Here is a 25,382-nt window from a genome sequence, read left to right as displayed (position 1 = left end):
GGCATCATTTGTACATAGCCTGACAACATAACCTCCTTTAATATTGTATTAGGAAGACCCTGTGTAATAAGAGAATCACCAGAATGGTCGTTAAACTGGCATTTTTCTTGCAGTGGAATATTTTCTAGATATAGAGAAAAGGAGTACTTCAAAAACTTAATTTAAGTGCTCTGTTAGGAAGGTGAGGTAGTGCTATTTGTAGCTTACTTACCCGAACACGTATTGGAGTCATTTCACTTAAATTATGATCTGCTATGTTGTCAAGCTTATTAGAAGAGTATGAGGTACTATTTTTAGGAAGATATTGCGTTTGTAGATTTCGACTCCACATGCAGATGTAGTTGTTAAGGGCATTTTTTGAACCTTTTGTAGAAGACAATTATAGATGTTCATTGCAAATACTTATCCTACTTGCTGATTGCCACATGTCATTGATCCATGAACTTTTGGCCCTTACTTGGCGGAGCTTCACTCTGGAAATCAGCCAATTTGGTTTATGTGAGCATTTTCAACCCGGTTTCAGTACTGGTTGAGAATTATTATAGATGAATTCCTTGGTAAAGTTTCCTTAAATCAGTATCAAGAAATGTTTAATCTACCATTATTCGAGGGCCACTATGGACTAAGCTTTACTTTGATGAGGTCGATGGGAAAAATGCGTACGCACATGACAGTATTTTCTGGACACCTAATCAGAGAAAGGGTCTTTCTGACAGCATCAAAATAGTTTCTTCTTTTTCGAATAACATGTTTCCCGATGCATGCAGATTTTTTTAAGGCACATTCTCACATTACATTTTCAGCACATTCACGTTTTAGAGGTTTTGCAGTGTGTGCGTGTGTGCTGTGTGTTCGTTATTGGTGGATGTATTTAATTGATTTGTGGAAACTTTTGTAATCAAGATGATAAAAATGGCGTCCAGTGGCCAGACACAATTTGATAATCACTATTCTACTATTTTCAATAATAGCAAAGATTTAAGACAATAAAAAGAACTGGTATATCCGGTGCACCTTTATTAATAAGTAAATTTACATAGATACTGGCTTCATTTATCGTGTCACATGTGTCAAAGTTCTTTCTACTAAATATAATGTCTAGCTCATATAGCACATTGCACTGCAAAGAAGCATACTATTCCATCACTGAAAATTTTATTCATCAGGTCAACAGAAAGTTGTCCTCAGTTCAACCAGCGGTTCTATTGCAATTGTAGTCTGCTGCGATTTTCAAGGAATCATGTTTGAGATCAATAATTGATTGAAATAGTTTACCCTTCCAGATGTTAAATTGATTAACTTACCCCAGTTTAGCAGCCCTTGTTGGACTCTCATAGTTCTGGTGCTCTGGCTGGCTTAGCTGGAGATGGATGGGAAAATGTAAGTCTTCTGAAACACTAAAACCATTTGCATGAAGTAAGTTTCTGTTTGCTCTGTTTGCATCTCTTGTTCCGTAAACCTGATGGACAAATTTTTTTATGCTTTCACTTAGGAAAATAAATGTCTTGCATTTAATCTTGAATTTTGTAATGAGAAATCAATAAGTGAATGAAATGAGTATGCATAACGCTTTTTGTGGGACACAGGAAGTTTGTATTAGGTTGTGGAATCATAAACCAGTACCTTCTTATACAATTCCATGTTTTCTTGACGAATCAGGTTTACCTTCTTGTACAGTTCCATGTTTTCTTGGTGAATGAGGTTCCCCTGTAACGAATTCATTAGAAATTAGTCATCTAAGTACCCTCGATGCAGTAAAATGGGAGGAATAGTAGTTATTGTTCTGGAGAGACCTTTTTGTTTAGTTCTTGTATTTCATTTGTCAAAAGTTGGTCCTGCCAGAATCAAAACCTTGTTAAGGTCTATACCTTTTCTCTGTAAGGAGATAATAAGAAGACTGAAGAGTAATTAGTGTTGGGATCTAGTATTTTGGACCTTCTGCACGCGAACACCATGTAGAGTTATTTCCAACTGGTTCTCCAGATTTTGTAACTCTTTGACACTCAGACCAGAAAGCTCTTCTCCCATCAATTTCCTGTGATTTTCAGAATGGATGAATGTATGATTTTCTAGATATTGAGGCCGTTAAAGGCATATGAATAGTAATGTAATACAAATAATACCAGCTATTGCCTACCTTAAAATTACAATATTTAATCCATCAACTTGATTTCTAATGTGCTACTAGTTTGAAATTATTATGTAGGCTGCATGTTTGGGATGTATACAAGAGTACAGGCAGATGTGTATAGTGGGAGGTCTTATTTGTCCCTTAAGTTTGGTTTTGCATGTTTTCGATGTTTCCAAGAGAACGGGCAGACATGAATATTGTGGAAGGTCGCATTTGTCCATACGGTAGAGCTTTCAAATTTTTAGCTTGATTCTGTGTGTTACTGATTTGCTGTTTATATAGTCTGCAACTCTGCATGTTTTGGATGTATTCAGGATCATGTGAATGCGTATATTATGTGAAACCATAAATGCGAAGGCAATAATATTTTACATAAACTGTCATAGGTTAGGAGAGTGAGTCCACTACAGATCTAAATCAATCTTTTTTCAAGGAATCCTAACCCACTTGTTTATTGCCTTGTAATACATTCTCGGCCTTATGAAACTACCTCCTAAATTTCCCAGTATATGCATATACAGACTACAAAGTTGCAGACATGTAATCTCCCTGTTTCCTTTATACCCTGTGGATTTTGGACTCTAGTGCCTAAGCCTAAGGCCGCATAGGCTCTCTCCTATCGACTAGGTTATCCACAACACCTAGTTAGTGCCTCTACACGTTTAACAGTTTGACTGCATAGGTTAAACTACGACGAGTTAAAAGTTTTCTTAGATCTCCAATCACTACGACGATGAGGTGGCAGATAAGCATCCTTCCCAACTTTAGCAAGCACGATCTAAGGAGACGACATCTTATGCAATGGCTGATTACGCAGTGTAAAGACACGTCAACCCTGAGAAAAACGATAAGTCTGCTCCCAAGCACGATAAACAGCTTGGACACTATACTGCCAAGTGGTGCCTAAGACCAAGTCACATGCATCAAGACTACTCACATGACAAAGAACATAGTCACTAAAATCTCCCATGCGAACACCAACTCGAACTATCTCTGCCAGTTCCTCAAAATCTCCAACTTTGAAAGGATGCACCTTCTTAGAAGTTTTAGAAGCCAAAACCACATGAGCAGGACAAGTTTTAGAAGCCAGTGGATTATATAAAGTAGCATTTTGTCGGAAAACATTACCACGTGCAGACTCATGTATTGGCGAAACATGTGCTAGAAGCATAGGGAACCCTGTATCTGTTGGAGTAAGAATTCCCTCATATGTGTCTATGTATGCTTCATCATTCGTCTCAAGTTGAGGTGACTCCATAGCAATAGTCAAAACTGATTTCTTAGGACAATTTGCTTGAACATGACCTTTTTTCCCACAACTGTAGCACTTGACAATTCTCTTTGGACCTATGGGAGTAGCTCTGTAAGATGACATATAACTCATTTTCTTCTTAGACTCAGAAGCAAAACTATAAGCTTTCTCGAAGGTGACAATTCGTACATGGACTAAATCATACCGAATATCTCCCCTAAGACCATGCAGATAACGACGAATGCGGACTTCTTCACTCTCTCTGGTAGGTTGCAACGTGATTGTAGACGATAAAAGGACTCGGTATACTCTTGCATAATCTTAGGATCTTGTTTCAAATTTTGCAACTTCCCGTACAATTGTTGCGCATAATTCATAGGCACAAACTTAGTAACCAAAGCTTCTTTCATGTGCTCCCATGTAGTGACTTGACCCAAATTCTGGCGCAGACGTTGTTGGAGAAACTTTGACCACCAAATTAGAGCAAAACCGTGAAGCCTAGTAGCAACCCAAGAAACCTTGCGATCTTTTGACATATTTTGATAAGCAAACACATTTTCTATCTTGGTAATCCACTCAAGACAAACCTCGGGTTCCAAAATACTTGTAAACTCTGGAATATCAGCTTTTGGCTTGAACTCACGCTCAATTGGTGGAGGGCGATTCACAATAATGGGAGGAGGCAAATTATCTCTACAAGATTTCTTTCTATTCGTCAACAAATCTCGTAACTCAGCAAAACGTACATCGAGAGAAGTCGTCAAATCCACTTTCAATTTCTCAATTTTTTATTCAAAACAATGAATTTTTCATTATAACCAGGTGTTTTCACAATTATATCATTCACACTCTTCTCTAATTCCTCAAACTTCAGATTAAGTTCTTTAATTGTTGTTGCCATAAGAATAATTTTTTTTTCCCGCTGTGAATAGTGACGTGAACAGTAAATACAATGAACAATGCCACGGTGAACAGTATGTAAACCGTATATGAGGAATAGTAACGATGACTAGCAACAATAGTGAACAGTTACACAAACAATATGTGGGGAACAGTAACAATGAATAATAACAACAGTGAACAGTGCGAAACAGTAACGATGATGAACAGTACTGCATTTTTTTTAACCCTAAAAAAAAAATCAAATCTTTGTTTAGGGAGAAACAATAAACACATACTTTCGTTAGAGTTGTAGAAGCGATTTTTTTTTCGTCTAATTCTTTTATCTTCTTCAATGATAATAAAAATTAACTAAGACCTTCAAAGACAATAAAAACTTTGAAAGCTAGCTCTTGATACCAATTTGATGGAATCGCAATTGCAATTAAACGAATTCCATAAATCCTCAATAAAATCAATTCAATTCAATCCCAAAACTAACTATGGCAAAATCCTACAACTCTTTATTTATATAGAATAAAAACTTCTAAAACAAATAAAACATCATAAATTCGGAATTAATAATAACTCCAAAATACCCTTATACTAAATAACCTCAAAATACTAATTAGATCCAATTCTAGTACTCCCCCTAATGACATAGAAACTAATATAGGACTCAATTATCAATATGAAACCCTAATTCACATAAATAGGTTTATAATAAATAATTAAATATAGTAGCTTTTGGCAGACTGGTCCTTACTATGGCGGTTGATTCTCAAATGTTGCATGTGTAGTTCACAAACAACACTAACGCTAAGGACACAACACCTGTTACTCAGTTTTCCTATTATTTATTTTTTCATTTGTGATTTACTTCTGTTTGGTGTAGGCCATTTTGTATTATACTCTTTTTTCAGTTAGTATGCATAGATCTGTAGTCTGTGTTTATATAGATCCTATTCAATTGTTCATGAACAGATGGTGTAACGCTCATCTGTTCAATCTGTAGTCACAGCAGATGGTGTAACGGTCATCTAAAGCTTTATAAACCAGATATGCTCATAAAACATTTTTTCTTCCTTCTACAGTCTTAATGCAACTCCCTTGTATGGCGGGTTGTTGAGACCAAATTTTGTTAAATAGATTTTTTTTGTATTGCAAAGAAAAAGTGTTGAGATGTTTAGTCCAATGTGTTAAGCCACACATGAAAATATATGTCTTGGGGCCTCTCCACTTATCACGGTTTAAGTTGGATGCCCATCTTCAATAAAAAGAAAAAAGAAAAAATCGTCATCAAATTTTTATACAGTCAAAATTTGCTTTACAGTCACCTATGCTTCCTCTGGACATTCAGATACGATAAAACGAAAGTAAGAAAATAAAATGTTACCGATGATTTTCTTGCAAGTTATGCAATTGCTGCCTCAAGTTTGCTGCCTCCCTTTGCCAGAACTAGCAATTACATGGTAAAAAACAAAATAGATTTATGCACAATTGTGTGAAGAATATCTGATGGAAATATAGATAAATGTAGCATAACTTCACATGTGGTAAGATTAAAAAATAAGCAGAATCTCATTGATTCATAACTATATATTGAAAAAATCACTACAGTAGAATTTATAGCAATAATGCACACTATGTATATCTGCTACGGATTCAATAATTCGCACTCTCATCCACTCCCATATTCCTGCAGGTTCTTTGTTAGTTTGTCTTCATTCAAGGTGTTTGATGTTTCTTTTGATTGGTAAAGGAGCTATTAGCTTCCCTGTTCTAATGAATGCATTCCTTAAGGGCTGTAGCCTGTAAGATATGGAGCATTGTGCCATTTGTGGTAATGAGGGGCCTTTGGTGTGGGAGGAATCAAAGACATTTTGATTATACACCTACGACTTTGAAGATGTTGGTTATATCGAGCAAATGATTAATCTTCCTTGGTCAAAGATCTAGGACGAATGGAGACGCCCATTTTCTAGCTTTTTCTTCAGAATGGATGAGCTGATGGCCATTTTGGTACATCTTCAAGACTTTTGTTTTTTCCATTTTTTATTTTTTTTTATTTGGTTTTTTTCTAGATTTTGTCGAGTTTACTTTTGTCATCGTTTCTTCTATCTTTCATCTTTATGTGGTAGGTATATCTCATCCCATTACTATGTTTTTGTTGGTGATATATAATGTATTTTCACCTTTAATTGGATTTTTTGTTTGCAAGACAGAATCCTCCTACACATATAATGGAACTAAGGAAGGGAAAACATATGAAACATGGAAGTAAAAAGGTGCACAACGATCAGTAACTCCATACTAATAGATTATCACATTTGGTGCAAAGCTCCCTGTTGTACATATATAATCACCTAAACTATTTGAAGCCTTGCATTAAAATCTTGGGCGCCCAAGTTTGATATGGTATTAGAACATTTCTGTGGCCAATTGGTCCTTACATCTCCCTGTCACCCAATTTAACAAGTGTTGGGCTCAAGATACGTCACACGTGAGGGGGCGTGTTGAGATTTATATCCCAGTTGGGGTGTTGCTATAGTAATAGACTTTGACCATAGGGGGATAAGCCTCGAGTGAAATAATCACCTTTTTAGTGACTGAGCGTTGCTTTTAAGTATCCTCAAACTCTCTCCAATTAGTGCTTCCACGTTAATACCCCCAATATACCACATCTCTTAAAAACAGGCGACAATGCCTCCTTAACCAAGCGAGGCCTACCTAGACAACTCCAAACTGGTAAACAAAGGGACTAAGAACTTCCATGAGTAAGGCGATGGATGTTATGTAAGGCTTTCAGTCTCCCAATTTTCTGTTAGTACTATATGAAAAAGCTTAACAGTCCCCATTACGGTGAAGCTTAATATGTGGACAAACATACTTGATTGATTTGGAGTAAACAACCCCTTGTGCCAACTACAATAACCTATTATGATATCATACTAAATTTGAGCATTGAACTCGAAACCAATTGGCAATGAGTGAACTGCCCAAAATTTATACATTGTTATGCAAGGCTTTCGTTAATCCATGTGTAGGGCTGGTCATCAGGTTCGAGCTTGCTCATTTTAATAATATAATAATGAGTCAAATATGTGCACATTTTAAAGTTCGAGCTTGACTACTCGAAACTTTTCGTATTTTACATAATTTTGTTAAAACATAGAATATTATTATAACAATGTGTTGGATTGTAATAGTTTATCACATATTAATTATAACCATAGTGTGTTCACCATTGTTTTTGCATGTTATATTTCGGCATTTAGTAAGTATTCTATAAGTATTGTTGTTCATTTATCTCAAATTCAAACTTGTACACAAAACAAGTAGAATCAAGCCTGAAAACTTGTGTTCGAGTTCGAACGTATAGCTAGGCTCGATGAGGTACTCAATACTCGGAGAGAATTTGATGTAGGATAGGATACCTATAGTTGGTTCGTGAAGAATTTTAATTAGTAGTTAAATAAAAGTAGTTTTTATTTTGCATTACTTGAGTCTAAGAAACCATATCTTTGAGTATAACTTCTGTAGTATTTTATAAGAACCAACCCATTATGATTGTTATGAATTGAAAAACAATCAAGAATTCTCTCAGTTGAGTGTCTTTGTTTATTATCTATCTTTCTACTCTAAAGCTTCATCTTCTTCTAGCTTATTGTTTAAATTTGTCTATATATATTTCTTATCTTTTTTCACTTCTCTACTACTAATTGAGATTTCTATATCTTTTTTTTCTAAAGCTATACTTGTTCTATATTAATTGGTATCAGAGTCATACTTTCTCGATTTTCATTTAGAAAGCGATCAATCACCATCCTATTTTTATTTGCCCACCACCTCATCACCATCAGTTTTTTTTTCATCATCAAATTGATTCCGCTCACTTTCACCTTCAACTCACGAAAGAATTTCGTCCACCACATCATCACCAACCTTTTGGCCAAAAGACAAGAAAAAATGTCATCTTGCTGAATTTTCATAGACCGGAATACTTTGAATTAGAGTGCGTGCTATATCTCAATATGGAGTTGGTTGAATCTAGTTCCTAAGGAAAAAACGGGTCGACGTTTTGACATCGGAGTAAAAAGATACATCATTTTTCGTCCAAGGTGTCAGATTTGGACTGATTTCGAGTTTGGCAAGATAAACAAATAAAGATGAGTTCTTATACCCCTCCACAACTTTCCTCTAACCATCACTTATCACACCTTGATTTGTGGTACACCAAACGTGACTTCAATATTTTTAATGCTCGTCACTCGGCCTCGCCTACATAGAGATTTTGTTCGTGATCATGCAAAATTCAAGGAAGATCGATAAAATGGTTTTCAGTTCCATCCAACATTCAAGCTTCCATACTTTGAAGGCCAGTATCATATTAATGATTGGATTCACTTAGTTGAAGAATACTTTTAAAAAAATAGATATACAAATAAATCCAAAACAATTATTGTTGATGAACTTCTTGTTGGAGAAACATATTGTGTGTGGACTAACATGAACAATAATTGATATAATTTTATTTATTGTTGGTATTGCATGAAAAGTATGTTAAGGTGTGTTTTTCTTCCTAGAACTGAAAATCCTAGTGTATCTAAGCCTCTCCTGCGGTTTCCCCAAAGTCTTCCACCACAATTACCTACACCGCAACCAATATCAACACCCATATTATCCACACTACCACCAATATCAACTGTCATATTACCTACACCACCACTAATATCTATACCCATATTACGTACTCCTCCCAAAATTTCTAACCCAAAACCTCAACCCATCAACCTAAATCCTCCACCTACCAAAGATATAGTTGCAGTCACTGTTGAAGCCAATGAAGATGTCCGTAATTGCCTTGTTGAAAATCAAAACTTTGTTGAGAAGAAACCTTTTGAAGTGGATATTGATAGGAAAGGAGATTCACCTCAAGAAAACAACTCAAAGATGAGTTCTTTTAAAGAAGAGGAGTTTACAATGGTTGAAGTTGTACTGAAACATCTTGACTTTGAAGACCCATTTGTGGAATACTATAGCTAGTTGGTTGTTGCTAGTGGTGATGTCAAGAACTTATTTGGAAGATCAAATTTTCAAATTCAGAACTTCAGAATTCTACTTCCACGTGTTCCCGAATTTTTTGATAGACCATCCAAGAAGTGAGAAAAAAAAAAGACACAAGAAAAGATGGAAAGCTCAAGGAGACATAACTTTTAAGCATCTTGCAAACAAAGCTCTCATAATTCTCATGCATAACCCAAGGGCGAGTTCTTTCAAAAAAAAATATTGTGGGAACCTAATTTCTAAACACGTTGGTTGTTTTCTCCAATTTTCAACTCGAGGACGAGTTGTTTCAAAGAAGAGGAGAATGATGTAGGATAGGATACCTATAGTTGGTTCTAGAAGAATTTTAATTAGTAGTTAAATAATTTATAATTTTGTGTTTAATTAGAATTAAAAATAGTTTTTATTTTGCATTACTTAGAGTCCAAGAGACCATATCTATAAATATGGCTTCTCTAATATTTTGTAAGAACCAACACATTATGATTATTATTAATCGAATTACAATCAATAATTCTCTCAATTGAGTTGTCTTTGTTTATTATCTATCTTTCTTTTCTAAAACTTCATTTTCTTCTTACTTATTGTTCTAATTCGTCTATATACTAGAAATTACCCGTGATTTTGTTACTATTCTTTTGAGGCGTTAGTTTCATTCAATTACTAAAGTAAAAGCAATATACATGCATTTCATACTAAAGCTTGTGGTCCGCTCAAGTAAGGTATGTGACATGTAAAGAATTATAAATTCCTAATAATTCGGTTATTTGTTGCACTGTTTCCTAATAATTTGGTTATTTGAATCATAAGTGGATTTGTTTCCTACTTAAACTCTAAAGACTTTGTTAGAACACATATCTCAACGCAATATATTTGATCTCAGTCACAAATTACCTCATCTCATATTAAATCTGAACCACCACTTAACAATAGAATATCTCAAGATCAGTCTCTTCGATTATGTCAGATTGATATTTCTTATCTTTCTTCTTCACTTCTATACTAATTGAGATTTCCGTATCTCTTTCGTCTAAATCTCTACTTGTTCTACATTAGAATTTGAGCTCGACTCGAACTCAACTCACTCGATGACCTGCCCTATCCATGGGGGCTATATCAAATATCTCAAACGCACCCCTTTGCGCATGGCGTTACTTGAGTCCGATTCGGGGACTACGTGCAGTCGGGCCTTTTGTGCAAAATACAATAAGCTGCCCCGGTACCACATTCAATTTTGGGGTACCCAGTTGAAAAGCAATTGGCAATGACTAGAGATGGTCGAGTAGTTAAAGAGAAGCACAACAATGTACATCAAATGGTAAGAGCATTACCAATGGGTTGTGTAAATTTACACAACCACATAGGCTCTATATAGTAGTCACATGTGTTTTTAAAAGAAATTTGCACAATAAGTGTAATGTGTAAAAATACACAATCAAAAGTGAACCAATGGAATCTTTTTGCAAAATGTGCAAAAACAAGTGGTGTTGGCTTTCCATTAGTTTAAATAAAGATAATGCAAAACTTGTGGAGTCCCATTTTTTGAAGTAGTGGGTAGTTAGAACTAATTGAGTTAAAAAATGTGTAAAACTATTCTCATTTTTAAACAATCATTTAAACACTTTTAAGTTAAAAGTTATTTTACACAATACCATTGGTAGAAGTTTTTTAGTGAGAATTGTGTAAATTTACACTAAAACTTTTTACACAATCTGATGTAGATTTATGAGCGGAAGCGATTAAGAAGAAGAAATCTACAATTTATATGAAAAACAATTAAAAACCCTAAAATAAAGAAGTTTCTTTTATTGACTCTGAGAAAGAAAATCACTACTAAACATCAACTGTCTAACCCTAACCTCAAGCCATTTATTTATAACTATCCTAGAAAGCAATAAACCAATAGTAATATGCCATGCCACATGGCATTCTAAAAACAAAAGACTACTAAAAAGATGGACGCCTCTTTATGCATTTGAGCTTGGGCCTATTGATGTCCGCATCACAATCCCATTGGTCATGCTCTAAAGGAAAACGTACGACCTCTTAGGATACACCACTCCTTATTCACCACCACTTTGCTGAGAAAGCCAAGGTTGATAGAGTCATAACAGTGCTAGCGAAGGATGCTAAGGTGTAACAAGGTGAAAAACACAAATATTTTATGTATATTGGATAATGGTGGGGACTGGTTCCACCGTAGCCACTTTCTATATTGTTGTTTATTTTAGTTATCTATTTTAGAAGAAATTTAAGGTTTAGGGAACTATTTAGTAGTTGCCAAAATAAAGTTTCTTAAAAACCTTTTCTATAAATAAGGCAAGAGAGACTCATTGTAATGAGGTTATTTTGAGTTATGAATTTTTCAATAAAAATATGGTTTTCATGTGTTACATCTGTGTGAGCCTATAAAGGTTCCTTGCAAAGGCAAAATCCTTTAAAGGCATGTTGTGGATTACTGATTTTTGTCCACAGAAGCTCCTACAAAGGCAAAATCCATAATTTATCCATAAATTCATAGGTCAAAATAATCTCATTACAATGAGACTCTCATGCCTTATTTATGGAAAAGGTTTCTTTCTAGCCAAGAAACTTTAATTTGGCAACACTAAATAGTTCTCAAGTCTCTTCTAAAATAGGAAACTCAAAATCAACTATAATATAGGAAGTGGCTGTGGTGGGACCAGGACTGCCATTATCCAATATACATCCCTACTACACCGTAAAATTTCAGAAACATTTTTATGGAAAATTTTATAATGAACTCTAAAATCTTAAGAATTTCATTGAAGATATTAGATTTGTGGAGCTTGCCACCTCCAACGTATTTTGAGGAAACGATAACACACCAATGGCCAGCTAGAATATGTTAAGAAGATGGGAATACGTTGTAGCCTATGCTTAATTTCTCTGGTTTTCTTCTGAGAATCTTTCATTGTTCCCAAAAATATCAGCCTTGAGATGGTAGTAGCAATGATAGCCCGAAGATGATGTTTTATTTATTCGATTTTTTTTCCTTCACTCGTGTTACTCTCATATGGTCTCTATAGTCCTTTCACATACATTGTGGGCTTGTCGTTGCCATTCTAGCCAATTGGTAGTATCTTTGTAATACTACGCGGTCCCAATTGTGTCTGGGTACAACACCCTTCCTTGACTATTTTCATAGAAAATGAAAAGGTAGTCATTCACCATGGTATACGTAATAGCAATTTGGTTTTCACAAGGTGTTTGAGGCTTTGCCTTGGAGCAGAGCTTCCAAAAGTTCTTTAGACCTTGAGAAAAGGTAAGAAAACTCACCAGGGTCCTGGCATACACTCCATCACTTGCAACAGTGAGATGCCCAACTCTTACTCCATCTACTTTTATGCAACTTGTCCAAGTGGCACTTGATGTCCATAACCTGATGACAAGATATTACTAGTTAAAGACTTTAATCTCATTAGAGTCCCCTCTACAGAAGTTAGTTAAATTCAGATAATCCTTTGTTTTTTTTGATCCTGTGTTCAGCAGTGAGGACTATGCCTCAGCCTGAAGCCATTGAAGTACCTTTTACCTCAAGACACTATTCTTTACTGTCGAGAACCTGTCATATTTTGGTTTCAATCTTTTTGTTGATGCAATTGTCTCGTCTAGGTTTTGAGAGTTGTATAGAAATATTCTTATTCCCTTATCCTGGCTTTCTGAAAACGTATCTGACAGAATATGTAAGTCAGCGGTAGTTGAGAGGAACTAGATTGGGGGACTTCAGGTGACAAGGTAGAAACCTATCGAGGAAGAAGATTGTTGAGTAGCGACTAATACTGGATACTGCAGCTTTTGGAACTAGATTCAAGAGTTGATTGTAAGAGGCATGAGCTGACTATGAAGGTGCAGAGTGAATGAGATATCCGAGTACACCTTGTACGTGTCAACTAATTGCTGAAAATAACCTGCAGAACATATTCAAGAACCATGTGATAAGTGAATGGCGAGAAAAGTACTGCAAGGTGGTGAAGATTGTGGTAGACGACTAGTACCTCAATTTCCTGAATTAGTTAATATTGCTTGAGGTGTGGATATAAAACCAAGGACAACTGGATAGTCCTCTAAGTTGATCCTGCTGAGAATTAGAAAATCGGAAGAGCCAAAGGCTTGTGTCAGTGTGCTATATTTGGGAATTTTGGGAATTTACAACGTACTTGTATCACTCATATTGAAATTCTTGGCTTAGGGTACATCATACTTGTTCGTAGACAAAGATCTATTCTTGTGACAGGAGGTGTTGCAGACAAACATTGCCAAGACAAAAATTGAGAAATAGGAAGCGTACTTTTCTGGTCATCAAGAGGTTTGATACCTTCAAATTTAGTCTAGACTGTAGGAATTTTCACAATCTCAATCTTGATTGTATTTCGTATTGCCATTTGCAAGGTGCAAGGAGGATCCTACTACTGATTAAAGACACATTGTCTTTTAATTTGCCGAATGCATGGGTGCTCCCGACTAGCTTGGTTGGTAAATCTGTGGTATTTATTACAACAAACCTGGGTTTGGCACCCATCAGCACCGATTTCAGTTCCTGATCATAATATTACGAATATGTTAAGATTTTTAAAAAGCAGCTAAATGATAGAATTTTGGGGCGACGCATATGCTGTTCAAGAAACTACTTACTCAAAGATTGAGTTGTTTGACCTTAGAATTTGCACTATATGTCATGGTCAAATTCTTACTTCATTCTTCATCTTTGGAATCACAAATTGTCAACCTGATTGTTATTCGTGAAATCACAGGAGGTGAATTACAGATTTATTCAAGTTACTTTTATGAATATTAAAATGAAACCTATTTTAAATTCGATTCAACACATTCCTAACTAAATTTTTGTTTTGTTTTATTTTGTTTTTTATTTTGCATTTTTGATCGGTCAGTAAAGTACATTGAATAATCAATCAAATATAAGTAGGACGAGATCTCCTAAAGTACAAGGAGTAAAAGATCAGGACTTGTTCTTAAAATGACTCTCTTTGTCCACTTGACAATATTTGTTGGCTCCCCCTGTTCTTGGGGTACCAAAAGTTAATGTATAAAAGATATTAACACATGAATTGTGACAACCATGGTCCTCTTTGGGTGGATGACAGAATATTTATTCATTTCGGGAGAAACAACCGAAATTCACTTCAAGAATACTGAATCAGTTTTTGTCATGTGGAGCCAACATATAAGTGGAGAGCTCGGTGTGACATTTGTCTATTTGTGTGAGTGCACAAGAACAAGATGAAAAAATAAGTGTTCTGGGGGTGGAGGTTCAAGTTTGTGAAGAGTATTTGGATTTACCATTGTGAAAAACCCAAAATCTTAAAGAATTTGACACCAATTTGATGTATACTTGAAGGCGGAAGCAATCTTCGATGATAAACACCAATAAAAATTTATGGAAATACCCAAAAACTAGGGTTTGAATAGAAAAACGAATTCTCTTAATTCGATAATAATAATCAAGTCTGAAAATCTTAAGGTTTACATCTGCTTATAAAGAGAACTAGTTGCTAAAAAGAACAAATCCTAATCATAATAGAACTTGGGAAACTAAAATAGAAGCTAGTCTAATTCTAATTAACTAAGGATTCAAAATAGAAATAGGATAAAAGATAAACTCTAGCTGTAGCATTATGCATGTGCTGTGCACATGATAGTCTATTGCGTCCTCGCATCAGTTTTGTTTTTACTATGTCCAGAAGTTGAGCACTGTGAGATTTATTTACTATGATTACTGAAAATCTCTCCTCAGGATTCTTCTTATCTCGAGGTTCACATTGATGGGTGAAGAATTTTTGAAGCAATTATAATCAAAAGAACTAATAAAAATTCTGTAATGCCACCAAAAGGCCTAGATAACCGTGCCTCTTACTGCTGTTGGTATGGTTGATGAATCTTCCATAAACCCACATGTAATATTAAAACAACCAGCTAGTGATGGAAACTTGGATTACTGCATATAAATCAGTTGTTGATACCATATTTATGAGTATGTACACATCTGATGCTATAGCAAACATATGCTCTGATGGATTTCTGCAGCCTTCCAGCAAGACTACTATTATACCAACAGCATGCTTACTCCTATAACATTTAGCAGTATTGTTTATAGTCCTATATATTGGTATGTGATTTTAATAAGTAACATCACAAGATATGCCTTCACTCCTGCAGGAAAGCTTGCATGAGATACAAGAGAGGTTTTGAGAGATACCTTGACTTCTGAAGTTGGATTCAGCAATTGATGATGTTCCTCCTTGGACTTGTTATACTGATCAATTACAGATTTCATGCTGGTAATGACAAGGTAAAATCATCAGCGTTTTTGTAATCATTTATTCAATAGAACATAGATCCCAACTTTGAAATAATCCGTCGGAGCATGTAGCACATGAGAAGAAAAGGCTGATAAGGTTGTGCTTCCAAAAAGGTAAAAATGTGGTGTTTGTTCCACGAAACCGTCTAAAATTTAGATGGATCTGTTATCTACTTATCATGTTTATTCTTTATATTGGCGAACATTCTTGTATTTATTTAATTACATTGATGTGTGTTATCAGAAAGATGCGCTGAAGCAATGAAGAAGATATCAGAATATTGAGGTAATTTTTATAACTAGTTTTTTATGATATATTGATATGCTATTTCATCCCCACAATCAAAATTAACGACATCAGAGTATTTTCATATCAGTTCATAAAGATAATAAAAGAAAGCTAAAGATGTGTGTGGGGGTATACTAAGACACTTCTAGGTTCTGTAGTATTCTAAGAGGGGAAACCAGAGCTGTCGTGAGGGTATTCTAAAAGACAATTCAGGTTTTGTAGTATTGCCTTATGCATGTGGTGTCAGTTCATCATGAATTACAAGTGATTGTGGAAGGCCTAGAGAAAACAGAGAGATTGGTTTATTTACCACCATATTATTATTATTATTTATTTATTTGGGTACTTTATTATATTTTTCTTATGAAAGCCATTTTAGTAGAAATTTTTATAGAATACACTTTTACTAAAAAATTGTTACATGTCAGCATGCTTTCATACATGTATGCTGTAAATTTGGTGCATATTGTGTCTAGCTATAGTACATGCTGGACCTGTTTCTTTCAGAGGGGATTTAGTTTGTGTTCATTGTTGTATATTCATTTACTGGTGCTTTCAAATTTTTTTTTCAAAAGGCTATTAGTGGATCATAACAGTTAAAAATTTAGAGTTAATATTAAGGGTGTTTTGCATTTTGGTCCTAGTGATATAAGGCCAATAAGGGTTTGGTCTGAAATTGTGTTAAAGTGTGTTGACTTTGCCTTTCTGTGAGTGGACTGAACGGCCGTCTATTCCATACATATTTTTCCAAAATGGCTATAATGCCCACATATCGTACACGTGACCTAAGGACCAAACTGCAAATATCATTATTAAGAGTAGGACCAATTATTAAAAACTCCTTCTTCATTAATCCACCGGTGGAGCTTGGACTGTTTAACATTAATGACTAACACCACTCCACCACTACCTTTACCATCCATAATAACCTAAATTGCCACCACCACTACAATCCATGACAATAACTATAGTTGGCATATGCGATAGCCTAGGGGTGTAAAAAAAACCCTCAGCTGGACCTGCCTGGTCTGGCCCCTCATGTTTTGAGGAAAGGGTAAGGGGCCTAGATTTTTGAAGCATGAGGGCGCCTTCAGCCCGACCCTCTAAACTCTAAAGCTCTTATAAGGCCCGCCCACATTATGGCCTATAGTGGTGTTTACTTTTTCTTAACAAAAATACATGTAATGTTATACCCTTAGGGTTTTAATTTTTACTTGTTATAAATTATAATATAGGGTAGAAATGTAAATTCAACGTAACGCATAAAAATTATTGTAACAATTTTGAATGAGGCCAGAGGAAAAGTATGTTGGAAAGGCGCCTATATTGCCCGGTGATGGGTAATGGTTGCACTACGGTGTGGTTCTACTTTACTTACGAAGCTGTCGTAGATCTAGGATATGGGAATTATATTTCAACTCCTAATGTTGTGGTCTTTTCAAACGTGTACAATTGGCTGCAGGGTTGGTGAGCACTTTATAGTTAAGCATGCTAAGGCAATGGCAGTACTAGGACGGGTGACCTACTAGGAAGTCTCATTGGATATAAAACTCTATACGGAATTTCCACAATGGGTAAGTGAGGAGAATATCGACAAGACATGATAGAGCTAATCGACACAATGGTATTAGAGCAAATAATGGCTTGATTCAAAGGTGGTGGGTCTGTCTGGGTGTGGCCCGAGTAGGGCTATGTAGGAAAGGTGCTTAGTCTAGTGATGAGTGACAGTTGCGCCCATAGTATGGTCCTACTTCGTTTAAGAGTTGTCCTAGATCTTGGATATGGGTAAATTATCTGCTAAAGTCTAATATCGTTGCCTTTTCAAGCTCAGTTGGCTGTAGATTGGTGAGAATTTTGTATTTGAGCGTGCTCAATCAGGAGGGATCAGTACCACGATGAGTGACCTACTAGGAAGTCTCCTTATAAATAAACTCCACACTGTCGGAATTCACTGTGGCTAACTGGGGACAATATTGACATGAAGCAGAATGGGTGAATCGTTACTAAAAATAGTTATTTTGAGATGTACCAAAAACCCTTATTTTCTTATTCAAACCCTAGCCCAGTAGCCTTCTCCAACCCAAATTTCACTCTTCTCATCCCATCCACAACCCAAATGTCCTAGATTCAAGGTAGATCTCTTACTCGGAAGCAATAAAGAAGAAGAAAAAGAGAAAAAAGCTTCTCTTTTAATTGTGGGGTTTTCTCTAACCCGTACTTAGATCGACACTGGTTTTGGTCTTCATTGGATTTGGTTGTGGGTTTTTGGGTTGCCTCTTTTTGGGAAGCCATCTTCGTTATTTTTGCAGATTGTTTCTTGTTTGAAGACCTTGAATAAGTCAAATCTAGGTTTTTGGTGGTGTTTGTTGCTTCAAGTTGGCTTTACTTAGTCCAGCATCTCTCAATCGACGCCAAAGCTATGGGTTCAGCCCTTGTGTTTGATTTTCTGGTTTGGCTTTATACTTATTTGCTTGTTCAAAGCCAAGGCTATCTCCCTTAATCTACCCGCTGTCCGGTTTGCTGGTTTGAGTTTATTGGTCAGGCCACCGTTCTTTTGTTGGGCTTTGGGTGGGGCGTTCCATTGGAATTGCTTATATGCCACTTTTGTCATGGAGTGTTATGTTGTGCAATTTGAAGACTTACGAGTTTTTACTTTGGAAGACTGTCCAACACGGTGGATGAATGAGCAAGGTTGAAGCTGGTCCAGATAAGAAGATGTGGTTTCCAATGTGATTTTGTTACTGCTGTTGGTGGAGTTCACGTCGAGAATACCGGATGTTTAGTGCTTTTGATTGTTTTAATTGTATTGATTTCATCCTTGTTTTTCTTGTTGGGTCAGCTTGTTGTGCACGTAAGGAAATTATATATATATATATATATATATATATATCTTAATATTAAAGTTCTTACAAGGAGTATTTTTCGAGCTCTATTAAAATTTTACGTCAACTTAATAGTTAACTTAAAATGGAAATTTTTTTTCTTTTAGAATCCAACTTCAAATGGGAATCTCTTTTCTTTTTAAAATCAAAACTCAAATAATAGCATAAAAACTCTTTATTTCCAAATTAAAATAGGATTCCTCCCCTAATTAAAAAAAAAATAATGGTTTTAAGACTTAATTAAAACAATTTGTTAATAAATTAAAATAGGTTAGCGGCGAAAAAATAGAAATCACGATTTGTTATGATTCTTTGAGTAAATTTTTAAAAGAGCCGTTATGCATACATACACGGTCTACTTTCTAGTTTTAGTTATTACAATCAGTGGTTTATAGAAGAAAAAAAAAAAAAAAAAAAAAGAAAGAAAAAAAAGTGGTGTACCAAATGAGAATAGAATGAAATTTAATTCTTGGTTGATGAGACTTGTATTTGAGAGAAGGGGAGAGAATGTGAATCTTCTCTTGAGTTTTATATTTTTTTTTGTACTGTAGAAAGGAGAGGAAAGCTTTGTGAGAGTGCCATTTTCTTCATATTATTAACTCATTTCCAATTCAAAGTTGTTCATTGAAAATATGGTAGGTTAATTTCTCCTATCAAGGGGGCAATATGAAGCCACTATGAACATAGTAGTTAGTAACATTCATATTTGTATTCTTGTAAATGTAGGCCATGCACTTAAGTTATACATGAGAAAGTGTAAATCAAAGACTTTCATGCAGAAGAACTAATGGGAGTTGTTCTGTGTGTGAAAGTGAAGAGCCCAAAAATGACTGTATCAGAGTATATGTCAATCATAAGTATAGTGATGAGAATCATTTTTATTATTCAGATATCATAGGTCTAAATGTGCATAACACGTGTTGTTATCCTATTATGTAGAATTTTTCTCCCTTGAATTTCAAATTATTTCATAAATATATTAATTGTTTGTCTCTTCTAGTTCAAATTATTGCATTGGGAGTCTAGGTGTGGAGACTTGTTATATTGCAGAATGTCACGACATTATAGAAAGTACAAGGAGAGCAATTGAGCAAAGATGGAGGGACTTATGGATAGAATCAGGCTCACAAGTCACTGTCTATGCTTTTCAGTCAAACAAGGTGGGATATATATGGTGAAAACCTCAAAGAGTAACTAAATTGGGTGAACATCACAGACACATGGAGGGAAACCAATTTTGGGGCTGATTCTTGTGCTAAGGAAGGATGCACTCTCGCATGTGGATGGTGAATGCATGGACCAGACTTCAAACAAGCACTAGAGGACCCCCAATGCAACCTACTAGAGGTTTACATAAAAATCTGGCATGGAACACTATCCATGGCCACATAGGATGTAACTTTAATTTTATTTCTTTATAACTTTTTACCTTTAATACAAAATTATCCTTAAGCAAAAGAAAATCTCTACTAGTTTAAATCAACCATCAAGACTAATATTCTCTTCTTCGTCCATTTCTCTTAGTTTATAAGGGTTTGATATTTAGACAATGCTTTAGATTGAGATCGACTCTTATTCACCATTATAACATTGTTAAAGAGTATATCGCATGGGTTTGATATTTTTAAAGGGTTGGCGCGACAGTGGGAATGTCGCATGGGTTGTTTTTTATTTTTATTTTTTTCAATTTGGGGCGACATTGGTAGTGTCGCACGACAGTAGTAGTGTTGCAGGTGGTAAGTCTTACTCCAAATTTGCGGCTGTTATTTGCCTCCACCTAGAGTTGGTTAAAATTTGCGGATACTTGTTTCAAATTTCAGCCTCAAACATGTAGGTGATACTACCACCACCTAGAAATGCTCTAACATATGGGACTGCAAAGCTTATGTAAGTACGTGGATTACTGGTCAACTCTCTCATGCATGCAGTTTTAACTATGGTCAAGAAGTGAACACTCTCCTTCTTCGATGAATTGTGGACCCAGGAAAGCTCCTCAAATGAAGTAATGCTGTTGGATCTGAGCCAAATTTCCTTTAAGTACTAAACACAGATGGGGCATCCCTCAGAAATAACCCAAGACCATGTGGTGTTGTACGCAGAGATAACAATGGTGAATTCAAGTTTTCACTATGGAAAATATTGTTATTTGCCCCAACTTTAGAGCAGAATGTCTAGCAATGGTTGAAGGTAATGAGTGTACGTGCAGTTACTAGGATTTTTAGGCAGCAACTGGTGGACATTGATTCTGTAGCAACTACTCTATCATTTAACACAAACAACTTACCATGAACTTTGCTACCAAGTTAGCCTTTGAAGAACTGCAAGTCTCAACTACAAACATGGGGGAATAGATGCTCTTTCTAAAGAAGGTGCGGCACTACAGGACAATGTGTCCATTTTCGTCAATGGTCAACCATCTTGGCTACATAAATGGAAAGATCCTTCGAGGTCTTTATCATATTTGTTTGATGAATGTAATTTACTCCATTTCCCTTAAAGGTGTGTAGTTCATTTTGTTTGAACTAGGTGGGTGCAGCATGTTGCCCCAACCCATATATTCCTTTTGTATTCTAAATTTTCAATATGGGGTTGTTGTCCCTAGTGGAGCAAAGGTGATTTTGCACGCTGTCAATTGCATGATATATGTTAACAGTGATAGTATTTCCTTTTTTATATTGTTTGTAGATTTTCAGAATGCTTTTAACATAGTTAATCGAACTACTATGTTGAGAGAGGTTCGTATCTGATGCCCAACTATTGCCCCTTGGGTGGTCGAGTATTTGTATTGTCAACTTGCGAAATTATACTTGGAAGATGATTACATATGATCTGCTACTGGGGTCCAGCAAGGCGACCTTTTGGGTCCCTTTCTCTTTTCACTGATGTTGCATCTTCTCGATTCTCTGAGATCCAAAGATAGATGTCGGTTATTACTACGAGACTTGGTACTTAGGCGATAGGATTACGATTGGGGATACAAAAGCGGGCGGCGGCAATTTTTGAGTATGATTCGGAAGAAGGACCTTCTCACGGGTAGGTTCTTCATGTGACTAAAAGCGAGATATTTTAGCCATCATTTGGATCCACGCCGCTCCACTCCGATCTTTTTCCTTCAGATTATCATCCCGCCTCAACAAGGGGGTTGCTAGTAGGGGTAGTTAGCACTGATTCATCTTCTGTCATAGGCCTTACTCGCAAGTGTGTTAAAAAGACAATGACTTTGATGGACCGTTTAGCTGTATTGGAGGATCCACAATGTGAGTTATCATTCTTACAAGCTTGTGTTGGGCTCTCTAAGTTAGCCTTTGCGATTCGTACTTGTCCACCATCCATTTTTAGAGAGGCAGGTAAGGCTTTTGATCAGCATCTCTGCGGTGTTCTTTAGGTATTGTAGTTTCTGATGGTCCTGGCTTTAGTGATCTACAATGGCATTTAGCGACACTTCCATTATATCTTGGTGAGTTAGGTATCTATTGTGCCATTGATGTCTCGACATTTGCTTTTGTTGCTTCCCGTTTTAAGACTTTAGAGCTTAAGAACCACATTCTTAGGAGTTGTGGCCCAGTGCCTATGGGTGAGATTCTTGATGATACTAGCAGTGCATTGCATCTCCGTCTACTCGATTTTGACCTTAATTCTCGGGCTGTGAATGCTACCATCCCCTTAAAACCCCAAAAAAGTTTTGGCAAAAGCTTTCAACGGTAAGATTGTTGTTGGTTTTGAGAGGGAATTTGAGTTATGTGCTCATCATTCATTGGGAGCTTGCAGTCGGAACATGCAAATGATTTACACTTGCTATTCCGATGGAGGAACTTGGACAATGTATGTCGCAGGTGGAGTATTGTGTCATTCTCCGGTACCATCTTATTATTCTTATGTACTATGATGGTGATATTTGCCCTATATGAAAAAAGAGCATACTAGATGCCTTTAGGGACCATTCAACACATTGTAGACATTTTCTCGGTTTTAAATATCGACGTGATCATGTTAGAGACATTTTATGTGATGTATTTTGGAGGGTTGGGTACAAGTGAAGAAAGAAACTCCTGTTAATTTTCTCATTAATCCAAATGAGGTCAGATCGACATTTCGGCCTACGAAAGTGTCTGATGGAAAACATGCATGTGTTGATGTAACTGGAGTCTCTCCGTTGGTAGGGCTAGGGAATAGTGACTTTGAGATAGGAGAAGCAACTAAGCAAGCAGTGACAGGGAAGATAGAGATGCATTAAGAAGCTTGTAGGATTAACTATAACATTGTTTTATTAGGTTCAGTTTCAACACTTTTGGGTTCTTGAGATAACAGTCTGTTGAGCTCCTCAAGAGACTTCAGAAAGTTATGGACAATAATTTTATGACAACTAGTTTTAACGAGTTTGTTTTTAAAATGATAGGATTTGTTATTCAAAAAAGACTTACGACACAACTTGTTGCATGTCTGTCTTAATTATTTGTAAAACTCATTATTATTGTCAATAAAATTTCCACTTGTTAAAAAAATATTAAAAATTAGAAAATTTCCACTTGTTAAAAAAATATTAAAAATTAGAAATTGTCTTTTAGAAGTTCTTGTATTGCAAGTTATATCCCATGATAAATGGATCTCAAACGCAACACATAGATTTGCAAAATCAAATGTACTAATTAATTATTGTACTGGTTCTCTAATACATATTTACTTTTCTCCATCTCCTCTTTTTCATTTTTAACTTTTGTGTTGTGTATGAATTCTCCATAGTACTCCAAGATTGAGTTAATTTGATGTGTTCATGAGAATTTGATATTGCATATGTTGTCTCCCAGGATAACCATTTAGAAAATCTTGGTATGATTATAGATACCATTATTATATATTTGAAAGCAATCGGACCTAAGACATATATCCGATCAAATCCAACGAATCACCGTCGCTCCTTAATAAAAAAAAGTTCGAAAACCAATGTTAACTACTTAGGTTAGGTTTGAAGCTCACCAGCCTGAGGTTTAGTAGCATAGAGCATGGTTGTTTTAGTAATATATATTTATACATATATATGTGTACTACTCCATAGATATTTGGACGCATGGAATCATATGTTCGCGACAAGGCATGCTGTGTGGCAAAGGGATATGAGTCATTCATATTTTTCCACGTTAGGGATACACTTCTCCACATAATATATAGCTTTCACTATTATCAGGAAAAAAAAATGGTATATAGTATTCACAGGCCGGCTCAAAGCACAGAATGAAGTTTTTAATTGACTGTGCGTGCTAAGCCATTTAGACTTCTTACTCTAAACTCTAAAAGTTTCATATCCAAATTACATGCCGAAACGATAGATACTAAGGTAGAAAACGTGTAGATCGAAATTTTCCCTATCCTTACAAAATATATTAAGTGCTCAACTGGAACACCTACCAATTCCATTTCTCTCATCAACAATTCTTCCCCCTTTCTAATGGTGGAACATTTATATATAGAGAAACTCCCCCAGTCATTATGTGCAAGCACACTCGCAATTTCCACATCACCTATGAAATTTGTGATCGAATCTACCTACTGCATGCAATTGCTACTACATACCGAGTGGCTACGATAGCATACACAGACTACTCACGATATAAGTCTAGTTAATAATGAGGAAAGCATGCATCAGCTAGCAAACTACACATCACAAGGTCACAAAACCCTACTTTATATCACCTAGTAGGAGCCATGCAATGCATGGTTGAACTCAGACAAACCCCCAGATTATGAACACATTATTTATTCAATTTTAGCACATTTCATGAACAAATGATCTAACTTCTCTCCAGTAATTAAATTAATAGATCAGACGTACGAGTTTATTCCTCAAATAAATATTCAAAATCTTAATCTACATAAATACATGATTTGGATAGTTTCGTTATATAAGCTAGCTAGAGCAAGCGGAAGAGAGAATGATGAGTGAGATTTGGAGAAAAAGTATCTCACCTGGTGCTTGCAAAATCATAAAGCTTTCCAGTACTAGAGAAGATAACGAGACCAACTTCCGCATCACAAAGAATTGCAAGCTCCTTAGCTTTCTTCAACAAACCATTTCTTCTTTTCGAAAAAGTTACTTGCCTGCTTGTCGTGTTATCGATCCTTCGGATCACAATCTTTCCTCTCCCCATCTCTTTTTATCAGTAAATTCAACTCTTAGAGTTTCAAATTTTCCTAGATTTAAAGATGCCAAAATTAACATAAAAAACGTGACGTATAATCATCAATATGTTCAAAGATCTGAGACAGGAAAATGATAAAATAAAAAATTATCAAACATACATGCATATTCAAAAAACTGTAAATTACTCGGAGATCGAAGAAAAAGACGAAAAATAAATTAAGATTAATTAGTTAGAAGAAAAAATTAAGCTTACTTAGTAAAGCATTAATGGAGAGTGAACAAACAGTAGAGCAGCGTGTCTTGCACAGGTCCCTCTCTCTAATGACTTTTTTTCCCCACAAAATACTTGCTTTTTAAGGAAAGCTAATTGGCTGTTTAGAAGAAAATAAAACCACCTATTTATGGA

At 35.7% G+C, this 25,382-nt stretch overlaps 1 protein-coding gene and 2 long non-coding RNA genes across 30 annotated transcripts in view; 1 reads left to right on the top strand and 2 right to left on the bottom strand.

Annotated features, from left to right (window-relative positions):
- Positions 1–21,562, top strand: part of LOC147502078 (uncharacterized) — a 36,889-nt gene extending 15,327 nt beyond the window's left edge. For 16 of the 20 annotated variants that reach the window (XR_015221583.1, XR_015221590.1, XR_015221585.1 and 13 more), the window contains 6 exons: positions 1,167–1,380; positions 2,207–2,355; positions 5,968–6,284; positions 15,528–15,660; positions 15,914–15,955; positions 19,841–21,562. This is a non-coding gene — a long non-coding RNA (uncharacterized LOC147502078). Of the gene's footprint in view, positions 1–1,166; positions 1,381–2,206; positions 2,356–5,967; positions 6,285–6,487; positions 6,551–15,527; positions 15,661–15,741; positions 15,784–15,913; positions 15,956–17,420; positions 18,964–19,840 lie in introns of those variants that run through there. The other 4 variants (XR_015221576.1, XR_015221582.1, XR_015221589.1 and 1 more) reach the window with 4 other exon arrangements.
- On the bottom strand, positions 994–25,382 carry LOC147502077 (MADS-box transcription factor 23-like). Of its 8 annotated transcripts, none has more exons than XM_086607037.1 (9): positions 25,230–25,382; positions 24,802–25,026; positions 15,568–15,646; positions 5,659–5,720; positions 1,936–2,035; positions 1,794–1,835; positions 1,624–1,707; positions 1,305–1,459; positions 994–1,221 (listed from the first exon to the last, which is right to left on the bottom strand). In XM_086607037.1, exons 2-9 carry the CDS (start codon positions 24,981–24,983, stop codon positions 1,203–1,205), a joined length of 723 nt encoding a protein of 240 aa, XP_086463163.1. In that variant the 5' UTR covers positions 24,984–25,026; positions 25,230–25,382; the 3' UTR covers positions 994–1,202. The 8 variants fall into 8 exon arrangements, with proteins under 8 accessions (XP_086463163.1, XP_086463164.1, XP_086463167.1 ...); XM_086607038.1 differs by having other exon boundaries at positions 994–1,218; XM_086607041.1 differs by having other exon boundaries at positions 1,305–1,360.
- Positions 12,814–14,107, bottom strand: LOC147502079 (uncharacterized). Of its 2 annotated transcripts, none has more exons than XR_015221592.1 (3): positions 13,669–14,107; positions 13,349–13,431; positions 12,814–13,261 (listed from the first exon to the last, which is right to left on the bottom strand). It is a non-coding gene; the product is annotated as an uncharacterized LOC147502079 (long non-coding RNA). The 2 variants fall into 2 exon arrangements; XR_015221593.1 differs by having other exon boundaries at positions 13,555–13,680.

Source organism: Coptis chinensis, chromosome 4 (genome assembly GCF_015680905.1).
Source record: "Coptis chinensis isolate HL-2020 chromosome 4, ASM1568090v1, whole genome shotgun sequence".
NCBI classification, from domain to species: Eukaryota; Viridiplantae; Streptophyta; class Magnoliopsida; order Ranunculales; family Ranunculaceae; genus Coptis; species Coptis chinensis.
The sequence above is the reverse complement of the archived record's forward strand: the minus strand, read 5'-3'. Positions and strand labels throughout refer to the sequence as shown.

What these genes read in the sequence shown, in the direction of transcription:
- LOC147502077 (XM_086607037.1), bottom strand. Translation starts at nt 24,983, where the DNA reads ATGGGGAGAGGAAAGATTGTGATCCGAAGGATCGATAACACGACAAGC. An exon ending in TATGATTTTGCAAGCACCAG is followed by an intron (nt 15,647 to 24,801) that starts GTGAGATACTTT and finishes TGTCATTACCAG; the next exon opens with CATGAAATCTGTAATTGATC. An exon ending in TACAAGAACTAAACAAAAAG is followed by an intron (nt 1,708 to 1,793) that starts GTCTCTCCAGAA and finishes AATTCGTTACAG; the next exon opens with GGGAACCTCATTCACCAAGA.